Here is a 13,759-nt window from a genome sequence, read left to right on the forward strand (position 1 = left end):
GGTTCTGGTCCCCAAACCTCATACCAAAGATTGAAAGAGAGAAATGAGGTTCTGTGTGGAGTACAGAGGACTCAATGCTGTCACCAGGACAGATGCACATCCTATTCCAAGGGCAGATGAGCTCATAGACAAATTGTCTTCTGCCAAATATTTGAGCACATTTAATTTGACAGCTGGCTATTGGCAAATCAGGTTAGCTGAGGAATCCAAAGCCAAAACTGCTTTTTCTACCCCAGGAGGTCATTACCAGTTTGTGGTGATGCCCTTTGGTTTGAAAAATGCACCTGCCACCTTCCAAAGGTTGGTGAATCAAGTCCTTACTGGGTTGGATGACTTTTGTGCAGTTTATCTTGACGATATTGCTGTCTTCAGCTCCACCTGGGAGAATCACCTGGTCCACCTGAAGGAAGTGCTAGAGGCTCTGCAAAAGGCAGGCCTCACTATCAAGGCCACAAAGTGCCAGATAGGGCAGAGTAAAGTTGTGTACTTGGGCCACCTTGTAGGTGGAGGCCAAGTTCAACCACTGGAGAGTAAGATCCAGACCATCAAGGACTGGTCCCCTCCAACTACCCAGACTCAGGTCAGAGCTTTCTTGGGCCTGACTGGGTACTACAGGAAGTTTGTTAAGAACTATGGGTCCATTGTGACTCCGCTTAATGATCTGACATCCAAGAAGATGCCCAAAAAGGTTCAGTGGACAGTAAGCTGTCAGAAGGCATTTGATGACCTGAAGAAGGCCATATGCTCTGCACCTATCCTGAAGAGTCCTGACTACTCGAGAGTTTATTGTCCAAACAGATGCTTCTGAGTTGGGAGTGGGAGCTGTGCTTTTACAACTTAATGTAGATGGTCAAGACCAGGCCATTGCTTTTATTAGCAGAAGGCTGACCCCTAGAGAGAAACGTTGGTCAGCCATTGAGAGGGAGGCCTTTGCTGTGGTGTGGGCCCTGAAGAAGTTGAGACCATACTTATTTGGGACTCACTTCAAGATTCAGACTGACCATAAGCCCCTCTTATGGCTTAATCAGATGTTAATGTTAATGTTATTGGGATTTGTATAGCGCTCGGCTGCCCCAGCAAAGGGGCGTCCCGGCGCTGCGAGCAAAGCTAAAGGCAGAAAAAGAAGAGAGCACCAAAGAAGAAGAGGTGCGGTTACTGAAAGAGGTGGGTTTTGATGAAGGGTGAAAACCCCAAACTACTCAGGTGGTCCATTTCCCTACAGGGGATGGACTTTACAGTGGAGCACCGCCCAGGGACTGACCATGGTAATGCAGATGGTCTCTCCAGGTACTTCCACTTAGAACATGAAGACACAACTGGTCAAGGTTAGTCTAATGTCCCTGCGTTTTTGGGGGGGGGGGTTGTGTAGGAGAGTAGGGTCTGCTATCCTATGGTCACACCAAATGTTTGATTTTTGCTTCACTGGTTTCTGACTTAATGTGGCTGTGGGCCTGCTAATCAGACCCACAGCCTGCTGTTCTCTCTCTAAATTAATGCCAATGCACTCTAGGTGCATTACCAATTGGAACTGGTTCACCTTATAGGCCCCTGAAACAGTGTACCCTAGGTACCCATGGCATAGGTGTATCCAAGGCCTACCAGGGGCTGCAGCAGGTATTGTGCCACCCCTGGCCTGGCCTAGCTATTTGACACAACTGGCTGATCACTCAGCTGGGGTAAGTTGGTGTAATTACCTCTTACTTGGGTATAGTATATCTATATCTAACCTATGTGGACACATGTTAACCTATAAGCCACTCCTATGGAAGGCCTCGACAATCCTGGAGGCAGAGTGCTGGGTTTCATGTGAGATGGTGCTCTGGCATGAGCTGAGCCTGTCTGCAGCTTTCAGAACAACATTCCTTTAGCTGTTTCATGATATTGCCATACCATATACTCTTAAGTGCATTATGAACCTCGCTGTTAAATGCTATCTTTGGTTTGGCTTTATCAAAACATGTCGAGTAAGGTGTCATACGAATTGGAATACTACCCCCTCGCCAATTCTGGCGACGGGGGTAGCATTCCACCCTTCTAGAGGGACACGACACGTACCTAACCTGAAACCCGGGTAAAGTTAAACACGAGCCTCAGCATCACAAAATGGATGCTGCCACCACAGACACAAGTCTGACCTCCTGCTGCTGGGAGTCCTTCCAGCTTGGGAGGCTTGGACAAAGGGTTTCCTGTCAGGGGAAGTGCTTGCACCACTCCAGACAGGATTTTGTGTAGTGGGTTTGGGAGGGCTGAATAGAATGAGACATGCCTGGGGCACACAAGGTGTCACTGTGCATATGCCAGTTCAAACCGGTCCTGGGGCTCTCCAGCCTCAGTCCTGGCGCGAAACTGGACAAAGGAAAGGGGGTGTAACCACCCCCCTTCCTGGTCCCACCCAGAGGAGGGACCTAGTAGATGATCCGGCCCCTAGATTTGATTTAAGAGTAGGAGCTGTGTCCTAAGACTTGAGATCATCCTGAACTCGACTTGAAACTAAGAAGAAAACTGGACTTCGACATTCTGCTGCACAGAAGACTGAAGAGCATCTCCCTTGTGGCCAAAGAGTGACCACCCTGGGAATACAGGCACCATCCAGCAACTCGACGTCTGCTTTGCCGCCGCCTCCCGCCGGAGCCCGAGCCCAGAGCCCGACAAGACCTGGATTCCCAGACATCTCACAGCCCGATCCACAGTTCCTGAAAAGAAGAGACCCGTGGAGGCATCGAGAGGCGTGGGACCGGCCATCTTGTAAGACCCCCGAGAAGCTGACTGCGCAGCACCCGAGGTACCCTCAACGCTGTGCTTTGGGGTTTGAGAAGCCCCACCACCGAGCAGCATCTGCACCGGAGATCAGCCCCCCAGCATCTCCACGATCTGCGTGGGGCCCTTTTGCATTTTCCCACTCGACATGTTATCCCGGTTACTGGCCCGTTGGCTAGTGGCCATCTTGGCGACGAAATCGACAATCAACACCGCTGGTCTGGTTGCTCCAGACTGGCCCTCGCTCCTGTAAAAAGGAGGAGCCCCTCTGACCTTGCTGGTCAGAGCAACAAGCTTTCTTCCCTTCCTGCGTGACTTGCTTTTGCCAAGGCTTGTTTGCTTCAATCAAGTTGCCGACACCGCCATCAGCGAGAGCCTGCGTGGGACAGCTCGTGATCGACTCCTGGACGTCGCTGACCTCTTCGTGTCCACGTGGCTGCAGAGACAAGCTTCCCTTCTTCATCTGTTGGCACCCGACATCGCCTGGTTCCCTCCTGGTTCCACGGTAGTCACTGGCTAGTGACTTTGAACATTATCCCCTCTGCTTTCAGGTCTTCACATCTTCAGATCCATCCTTGGATCCACCGGAACTCTTCTCGACTGGCCGCCTGCAGCGTCTTCCTCTTCAGGCTCCATTGAACCGCACGACGAAACCCGACGCACTTTGAACCCTATGCACCCGCTTCCTGTGGGTGAGGTAACGCTGGCACTCCGGTGCTCCTGTTGAGAGAAACATCTCTAGTGTCTAGGTTTTAAGTTGTTAGGTTCTGGTCCATCCGGAAGGTTCCCTTTGCAGTAACTTTGTACTTTTTACGCACCCATTGAAAGTCTATGGGCGCCCGCGTGTAACTTCAAGCACTGCACCCTTGCATCCCGTGGGCCTCCTGGTCACTAACTATTGCTACTTCCTCGAAGTCCCAGCGATCACCAAGGCCCTAGGCCTTCTCCCTTTTAGATACGTGGTCCTTATACCACTATTTTAGTATATGGTTTTAGGGGCCACCAGGGCCTATCCATATTATGCAACTTTTGTGTATTTAAACCCTGTTTTATTTTAACGCGTTTGCTTCTGTGCTCATAAAGAGTATAGGGGATACTTGTAGTAAATAAATATATATATATTTTCAATATATATGTGTGTGGTGTCCTTTCATTTGGTATTCAAGGAGAGTGTATATGGTAAAACAGCTCGCTTCACATGCCTTTACAGAGTTTAGCCTAAGACTGCTTTGTCCACGCTACCACTAGGATAGCTGGTCTATAAGGTTGACTTACAACCAATCATCATAAGGGTTGCTAGGCATGGTACAAGGTGATCACTAGAACTAGTGAGCATCATATATCAGGCCAACTTCTCACAAGAGCCACATCCTTTTGGCACTGAATCTCTGCATTTCTGTTCTATGTTCTTTTCCTTGTTGCACTGAGTGATACACTTTTCATGACTCGGTTATCGTATAATTGTTATCTACTAAAAATGACTATCCCTGAACCATTGTAGCTGCATTAATTGGCGTCCCTGAACCTCTAGGGCACCAATTTCCATCTTCCAAATATCTGTGCTCGTGTTACAGAAGGTTTACTGTTGGGTTCCAACTCTGACCTTCATTGTCTTGTTGTTTGTGCTTATAACCACACCTCATGTTTTTTCAAAAGTGCTGTCTATGTATTTCTGTACCTGAACAACTGGCTGGTAATGGCAAAGTCACCAGTCCTTCTCGAAAAACATCTTTGTTATGTGATGACTTTTCCTCACGCCGTAGGCATTATCTCCTAAGTCATAAGGTAGACTTTTAACCTGCACAATCGTGGTCCCTGTACCGGTCCGGCATTATCTCGCAGTCGGCCTTGACTTTTAACTTGGACCCGGTGGACAGATAACCGCAATTGACGCTTTGCGCTTAGAAGCTGTATTTTGACTTAAGACCTATGAAGTCATATTTCTGGTCCTCTACATTCAATTTTTTTCGTCTTGGTGTCACTTTGTTCATTACATTTTACTCTAGTTTTATAAATTAGAATGAGATTTTTACTGTGGTCTGTTCTCTCCTTTTTAACAGTTTTGGTACTGATAAATGTTTTACATGTTTCTCCTTAGTTAAGCCTGTCTACTGTGTGCTGCAGCTACTCAGTGGCTGAACTCCGGCCTAAATTATTGAGACCTAGCTGGACCTGGTACGGAATGGTGATGTTATTACTTGGAGACGATTCGCATCCCCTCTCAAACCACATTCTCATAGTAGTCCTATGCGTACTTCTGCAACACAGCACATAACGTTTAAAAGGTGTTGAAAGGCTGTTTTCATTAGGGCCCCATGATATTGTGATAGCTGTTGACCTTGCATCTTGCATTTCATTGTGTTGTCTTCTTTTAACAGTAAAATAATGATCAATTATCAGTGGGGTAATCATGTTTATTTGTTTGTTTGATTAATTAAAATCATACCACGTTCATTAAATAGTTTCTTAAGAACAGCTTTTCTTTCGACTTCCAGGTTCGGGCAAAGGCACATTAAGTGTATGATGTTTTCTTGACCAGATTTACAAAGCGTACACGCCCTGAATTCTTCGGGTCTTTTCCATGGTGCCAAATGACATGAGCCTGGAAAGATACCAAACCTAGCATTCATAAAGATTTGTTTATTTTTTTTCGTCCATGATGTTTCCAAATAGGTTTGGATCTTCTTTTTCTTAAAACCATTTACTATTGGCCACGCATGGTGTCTTTTAGTAAAATTATCTTTGTCCTTTATCAAAGAAAGATAGTCCGTGATTTTATTTACTGTCTTCTTGAAACTCTCCTGTTTGATCGTGTTGTTCCAAATAGGAGCTAAACCATAGTCCTTGATTGCGAAAATAGTTAGGGAGCGGTTGGTGCTTGCTTCTTGCCAAAGAAGGCGGGACATTTCGTTGTCATAATCCTTTTTTATTCTATTCCACACCTTCATTATGTTTCCTTTTCTTGCACAAAATTGGTCGTTCAGACCAAATTCCAACCTTACTTGTGATTGTGGGGCATTCTTAGGGAGTGAAAATAAATGACGATAGGTATTTGCTACCGAAATATTTATAATCTCTGCATCGCTCCCATTGAGCACCTCACTCCAATATGTTAGGGAAGGCAATAGTTTAACTGATATTGATTTTAATAGAGGGCGGTAAGACAAATTTCCAATGGATTTCTGGATAGATCTAAATGCGGCGGTAATGGAATTCGCTTTCCTTGTAATTTCATTTTTCTGATGAATGAACTTACCATTATCGCTGTAAGTTACTCCCAAGTATTTGTAATAATTTACTTGTTCCAGTTTTTACCTTCCAAAAACCAGGTATGCGCATGCTTTAAACGTCCATTTTTGGTGATTACCATCATTTTAGTCTTTGCATCATTAATGTGCATGCCGTTTTTCTTGGAATATTTAGGTATGCCGTCGATCAGTCGTTGCATCCCCACCTTTGTATAGCTCATTAGAACAACATCATCCGCATATAGCAGGTTTGATATCGGAATTTGAGCCAGCCTTGGTGGGTGGGCGTTAATATCATTAAGTTCAGAAGTGAGATCGGATAAAAATAAGTTAAAAAGTAGGGGAGCTAACACACAGCCCTGTTTAAGCCCCTTCGATGTTGGAATCATTTTAGCTACCGTTGAGCCATTACCCATCCTCACTCTAACCCAAGTATCAGAATGCAAAAGTTTAATCATTTTTAAAAGTTTGACTGGAATTCCTTGTTTTGCCAGCTTGGTCCAAAGAAGCTCGCGATCAACACAGTCGAAGGCAGATTTAAAATCTTCAAAACACAAATATAAAGGTAGATTTGCACTTATTGCCTTTTCAATTAATATTGCTAAGATTAAAAGATTTGTTGTTGTTCCAAGACCTTTGACAAAGCCTGTTTGGTTTGGGGGTATTACCTGCACTTCTTTTGCCCACTCGGTTAGGTTTGTTAAAAGAATATTGGCAAACAATTTTGCATCTGAATCCTGTAAGGTAATTAGATGGTAATTTTCTGGCTGTTGCCAGTTGCCTTTTTTAAATTTTGGGATTATAAGCGAACCTTTCCATGAGGTTGGTATTTCCCCTCTCTCGACCACATTATTAAAAACAGCTGTAAGATGATTTGACCAAAAGTCGGGCGATTCTTTAAATAATGCAAAGGGAATGCCATTTGGCCCAGGGGCGCCATCTTTTAGTTTTTTTATCAATCATGCCACTTGACTGGGAGTTATAATCATGTCTGTCACTCCTTCTTTGCAATTCTTTGTTAGAGAACTTTCGACATTAGGTTGTATCAAAGTTCCTTGGTTTGGATTGAGATGAGTTTGTAGAAAAGTTACCCATTTTTCTTTGGATAAAGTTGATCCAATTCTCAGATTCTTTGGTCTAGATAAGCCATCCATAAGTCTCCAGAACTCCCTTGAATTTGCCATTGAGCTTGCATGAAATATTTTTGTCCATAGGTCCTGTCTTGCTTTGTTCTTTTCATTCCATATCAGTTTCCTTAGTTTGCAATTGATATTCGCCAATGAGGCTCCTATATCTTTGTTAGACGGCGTCCTCTTTAGGTGTCTTCTCAGTCTATTTCGTTGCCTTCTAAGTTTCCTTATAGCATGAGGTAAAAAGATAATATTTACTGCATCTTCCCCTTTTTTACAATATGAGCTTTTCCTTTCTTGGGTGATTATAGATGGTAAATTATCCGTAACTACTTTGTGTGTAAAGTTTTCCCATTGTTCAATGGAATCCATCAACAGCTTTTTTGCCCTTGCAGTGATCTTGTTCATGTCTGCCGGTTTCCATGTTAGTTTCGTATAATTAACAGAACAGATTTCTCCAGGTATTGTCAGGAAAGGTTTAGATTTTGGACATATTATGTTGATGTCGATAATTTGCTGGCTGTGGTCGCTTTCCATCATTTTGATTAAGAAGTAGGATAACACCTTATGAAATATAGATAAAGACGTCAAGGTATAATCAATTCGGGAAGAGCAATTTTTTTAATGAAATGAGCAGGCCGGTGGAGAATCAGTAGGAAATCTGCCGTTCAATATTCTTAGACCTAACGCTTCCATATCCCTTACCAACTTTACCCCGATTTTATTAGATCGACTAATGTGATTAGGGTCCATTATTTGGTCAGGGATTGCCCATTGTTGATTTTCGAGATTGCACAAATTCGCTAGGGGCGTTAGCAAATTGGTGTTAAAATCCCCTGTAACGATATAGTCGGCTAGAGGCTCATCCAATATTTGTTCTAGTAATAGATTATTTAAGGCACTGATCAGCGTATTCTTTAAAGACCTGTTCGGAGGTAAATATACATTTACTAGAGTCAAAACTTTATTCGGAATATTTATACCAGGTTTATAATGGATTTTTAATGCCAGAAGGTTAGGATTGTTCGTGAAAATTAACTCATGTTTCGCATTAAGGTCATTTGATACAAAAATTGCTAATCCTCCACAGGGCCGGCCAAATTTCTGATGTTTTACAGCTGGTTCAAAGTAACCTGTGTGATGTTTTAACATAAAGGGGGTTATTGCCCATGTTTCCTGCAGTAATATTATATGGATTTCCGTTGAAATACTTCGGATTTTAGCTTCCTTCCGCTGACCGGAAATGCCATTAATATTCCATGAGCATAACTTCAAGTTAGACACTACCCCGTAATTTTCTTGTGATTGAGTTTGGGGTAAGTTTTGTCAGTGGTCCTTGGAGCCATGAAGGGATACCTTAATCCACGAGTCATTTACTTCATTTCTTTCGGCTTTCTTCGTTGTCATTGAAGAAGATTCAACTTCACGGTTTATTGTCCCCTGGGGATTTTTTAATACGGAAAACACTGCTTTAGGTTCATCAGACAGAGATTTTTTGGAATTACTTTCAGTATATAAGAGAGGTGTTGGATAAACCTTTGGACCGACTTGACTTATTATTATGCCCCAATCACGGAAACAACCATGCTCCTTCATTATTGAGTCTGCAATTGGGCCGATGGGTACTGTTATCAGAGTTATTGGCAAAGTGCCTTCAGAATTTGATTGAAAGCCTACTGTTTCGATATCGTCTGTTGATATATTACTTAGATTTGGTAAGTTTCCCATAAGTCGGAGGATATTTCCTCGATTTAAAATATCATGGGGACCTCTGGATTCATATACAGGTTTGAGGGCTATTTGTGTGGTCCTTTTGTTATTTATAGTTGTTACCCCAGTATTTTTCCTCGTTCTGCTGTTTTCCATGCAGGTGATCTGCCGGTTCTTACCTCTTTTTCCAATAATTAGGTTTTCTTGTACTTTAATATAATTCAGATCTTTAAGCGTTTCATCTTGTTTGGTGCGGTTTATTGTTAGACCTTTATTTCCCATTTCCTTATCTACTGGCAAAACATCATGTTTTTGACAGGTTCTTAATGGATTGGATGGGTTGTTTTCTTTGCATTCGATTTGAATTTGGACAAGTTGACTCGAGTGGCTATGCATGTCATTGTCCTTTGGCACCAAGGTTCCTAATACTCTTGTGGGATTGACCCTGTTATCTTTACTCATACTCTGGGTTTGATCATGGTCAATTCCGAAAAGAGTACAATAATTTATTATGCATCCATTTGAATTAATTTTATTTATTGTTGTTTGGTTCTCCTATAGTGGTTTAGGTTTACCCTCGTATGCTCTGGAGAGTAGGTCAGTAGTTGTTTTAACTTCATGCACTCTTGGTTTTAACTTAGGAGCAAACGGTTTTGCGAAAATGTCGTAATATGCAGTCGCTTCAACTGTGTTCTTTGAGCTGTTAGCATGCGATGACCTAGGATCCCCTCTATGTGAAGTTATTTGATCGACATTTTTGCGGTTAATAGACATTATGTTCTCTTCTATGTTATTAGTTGTTTCTTTAGTTTCTTGCGTCTTAAGTTCTCCTTCCTTTACTGATACGTTCTGTTTGGTTTTTTTGTTTGGAATAGTAGAAGGTCTGCTAATGGAGGGATCAGGTGTTCTAGTTCGTCATTTGTTGGTTTTGGGTAATTCTATTTCAATAGATAGCCTATTTTCCTTGATTACCCTATTTCTTGCTTTCCTTAATTTCTTTTTTTGTCTTTTAGTTCATTCAAAAGCCACTATAGCCTCTTATCCGGTATTTTGGACACTTGACTACTCTGGGCTGTAGTTTTCCTTAGTATGTAATAAGTCATCTATTGGATTTCCTCGATTCTTCAAATTAGATTTATCATAATTTTTAATGAACAGATTGGTCGGTTGCTCCTGTGTATTTGTTGATGTTGAATTTCTCCTAGGTTGGCTTTCTAACCCCTACCTATCTTCTACAATCTGTTTGTGAATAACATATTTGACATCCTCCAGTATTGTGCTAACTACATCTGGAATTGATTCTAGTTTGGTTATTATTGGAGCACATGTGCATTCAATGCAGGTTGGAGATTTTTTTTCCTTGGACGTTTATTATTAAGTTGTTAAGGTCAGCTATTTTGTTCTCAATTCCAGCAACTGCTTTTGCCATAAGGCCCAGGATATCAATTTGAATGTCCATTTTTTGTGACTGAGAGGCTAAAGCTTCCAGAGTTAGTACAGAGGTTTGATAGTGAATGTCCCAGATTGATCCGGCATCCATTTTTCCTAATTGCTTCGGATTTGATTCAAAATGTAATTCTTTATTATTTAGGGAATTGTTGTTAGCAAGCTTCTTCGTTGCAATGTCAGGAGAGCCTTTATATTTGATTGGTGATGCATTCTTTGGAGATACTCCACTTCGTTGACAAGGAGTATTTTCTTATGTAATTAATGATCGATCTAGTAAATTTGAATGATTTTTGTTTGCGGATCCATCTGCTAATTCTAATACCATATCAGTTGCAGATGATTGTTGTTGCATACTTCCATTTTCGTTGGTAGAACATTCGGGGCTCTGTAAGTGACCATTCATTGAGTGCCGTAACGATTCCTGTGGATCACATTTTTGCATTAACACCCTGTCGTTTACTTCTGCAAAATGGTTTTCAAATATATGCGGACATTTTGCTCCTATTAAAGCATTCTTAATATCTGGTTTAGGTGGCAGAAATAAATCTAAGGGGGTAAGAAATTTGTTATGATTTATGATCGTATTAGCTTGTGCTGATGTCGGAACCAATTCATGAGCAGCTCCCTGTATAACATTAAATTGATTGAGGGGCCCTACGGAATCCACTGTTTCCCCTAGGCAGTTTTTTTTAGTTCTTGCTCAAATAGATTACATAATAGATGGTCATTTCCTAGGCCTATATGAGGGTCTATTCCCTCTGAATTAACTTGCAGCTTAGCGGGAGAATTATTTCCAACTTGAACAATTGAGTCCCGGATCACATTCCATGCTTTTGTTCCATTTATAGGTATAAGTGGTGACTGTAAGGATTTAATGTCTTGCTCCGGTTGCATAGGCATAGGCATAGTCATAAGTGCAGTTGTTGGATCTTTCATAAATTCAAATTTCTGAGGGATTTTAGTTGATTTTTCAAACATCCTAGCAATAGGAGAAATTAGTGGCTGAGTAGTCTCCTTTATTTGCGCTTTTACACAGGCCTTTTTTTGTAGGTTGGATGCTTGTTTTTTTCGGGTTCGTGCTAGTTTCTTAGGGGAGCCCAATGATCTTTCCTTGCCAGAGCGCATTATTTAGCCGTAATTATATTGCTTTGTTTTGTTTAGAGTTGTTTTTGAGTTGCAGATAAGAGGCCCTTTCAAGTGGTTGCACACTCCTATATATTAAGGGTAAGTTTGAGGTGGAGCAGCCGAATGCAGAACCAGCTAGAAAAGACTGGGGGCTGGATTATTGATTAAGAAACTCAACCCCTGCTCGCCCCCACATCTGCAATCACCTCGAAATAAACTGTGGAATTGGTCTAGCTTGATCAAAAGCGCAGGTCAATCAGGAGTTAATGAGAGCAACCAATCAAAGCTTCTTCAGTTTGCACTGTTCCCTGTGGAGTTCGAGAGACCGGGTTAAACCCCCAACTGACCTCGTCTCCACGTCACTCCTCCACTCGGACGGCCTCGAGGTCAGCCAAATCCCTTAGCGCACACTCCGCCTCGCCTCGCCCGGCACCTGGGCGATTCAATAGCGGTTCAGTTAGGAACTGCACACCGACCCCTGTCTGGAGCTGGGCCTGGAGGGGCGGTTGATAGCAGCAAAGCCGATTTTTACATTGATGATGGCGGGGACAGGGAGGAGGGGCGTTAGGCGTTCGCCTCTCTCCTTCGCAGCACGCCACTCCTGAAATCTCAGCCGCAGCCGGTCGTGGTCTCGGTAAGGCGGCGGAGCGGCAGCGGCACAGCCAAGAGAGCACAAGCCGCCGAACCGCTGCAGATGGTGGAGAGGATCAACAGGATCAGGATCAACAGAGCCGCTCCCCGCTCGCTCGCTCCCTCGCTCGCTCACACTGCACAATACAACTAACCACCGCCAACGGCTAGCTGCAAAACAGTGGGGTAATCAGCTTTCATTTAAACAGAATTGTTCAAGTTTCATCGAATTGTGTTTATTTTTCAATAAAAGTTGTTTGGAGGAACTTAACCATTTTAGGCGCAGCCAAATTGGAATTCTTCAGAGCAATTCTAACAGTAAAATACTCAGGTATGAAACCCCTCCGTGCAGACCACTGTCTCTGAAAGCCAGATACTTCATAAACAAACAGGTTGTGATAGCACTCAGAAACACTGCTCAGAACATTTCACAGGTGTGTGCCATCAAAGTATTGTTGTAGATCTAGTCCTTGTATGTTTTATTTCCTTTTTGAATCTTTAATTAGCAGTAAAGAAATTATGAGTTCGCAATGAGGTAATCTCACTTCATTTAAACAGTCAGTTTTCATTGAAGTAATCCTATATCAGGATGTACCACTTTCAATGAAGTTCTTCAATGCACCACCTCTGAAAAGTTCTATGTTGCTTTGTCTGAGTATTATATTTGTCTTTGAACCCTCCTGGGGTACTTTAGGGTTCATGAGGACACTAAACTCTGCAGGGCAGTGACATTTTCTTCAGGCAGTTAAGAGGACCCAGGCAGGATGATTAGCTGGGAAGTAGTCTTCTTCTCAGTCATGTTTGCTAACGCACCTGGTGGTGAGGGATAGCTATATGTAATAATTCTCTGGCCTGAAATTGGACCTGTATGGGTAATGTACTGGCCAACTAGGCACTCGGTAAGTGTTCTGTAACAAATACCATGGTCTTCTCAAGAGGTTTGGACAGTTATAGCCCTAACCCACTGCATCTGCTCTTTTGTGCTTCTGTTCGCCATGTTTACAAGTTCTGTTCCACAGAATTTGCTAAATCTGTTAACAGCAAAGCTTTGTGTAGAGAATAACAGCAGTGACATTTCTCCAGGTGATCTAAATAAGCAAATCAAAGATTCACTATGGACAATGATGGCCTGCCTCTTTAGTCCGAGATTTATTTTTAACTTGAAGACTTTGTAGTGCGTTTAGACTTATCACATATGCTTCACTCTCTCCTTCTGATTGCCTTACATTTATCATCCTGAATCCTTCCTAAAGTCTGCATCTGATTGTATGCACTTTCTCTTTCTTTTGTTCATCCTCTGTCTTCAGAAGTGCATGTGTCTGAAAACAAAGTGTTTTTTGGGTATGGTTGGGTTAGTCACTCATAGTAGAGACGTACGTCTGAGTCTATGAAGCATGAAGAGGAAACATTCTATTAAAGGAAGCGCATATATATATAATTTTTTAACTTTGTGTCATTTGCTTCCAGCCTACAGATTGTTCACAGTTGTGCCCCGACTAGTAAAGTTTGTGGACATGCTAACAAACTGGTATGTTCGAATGAATCGCAGGAGGCTAAAGGTATGTAATTTAATGTGAATGATATTTTTATTTACTCTGATACCTGTATTTCATGAATACATCTTTGAGAAATATTTATAATTTAATTTAAATCATTTCTCTAGATGCCATTTTTGAGACCTTTTTGGAATCTTTTGGCAGTCCGAGGCTA

The 13,759-nt window shown here is 42.4% G+C and overlaps 1 protein-coding gene across 1 annotated transcript in view; it reads left to right on the plus strand.

Annotated features, from left to right (window-relative positions):
* The window catches only part of IARS1 (isoleucyl-tRNA synthetase 1), a 548,404-nt gene that overhangs the window by 333,042 nt on the left and 201,603 nt on the right, over nucleotides 1–13,759 (plus strand). The window contains exon 21 of the mRNA XM_078661397.1: nucleotides 13,517–13,608. Coding sequence (XP_078517523.1) covers nucleotides 13,517–13,608 — 92 coding nt within the window. The remainder of the gene's footprint in view (nucleotides 1–13,516; nucleotides 13,609–13,759) is intronic.

This window comes from Lissotriton helveticus, chromosome 9 (genome assembly GCF_964261635.1).
Source record: "Lissotriton helveticus chromosome 9, aLisHel1.1, whole genome shotgun sequence".
Lineage (NCBI taxonomy): Eukaryota > Metazoa > Chordata > Amphibia > Caudata > Salamandridae > Lissotriton > Lissotriton helveticus.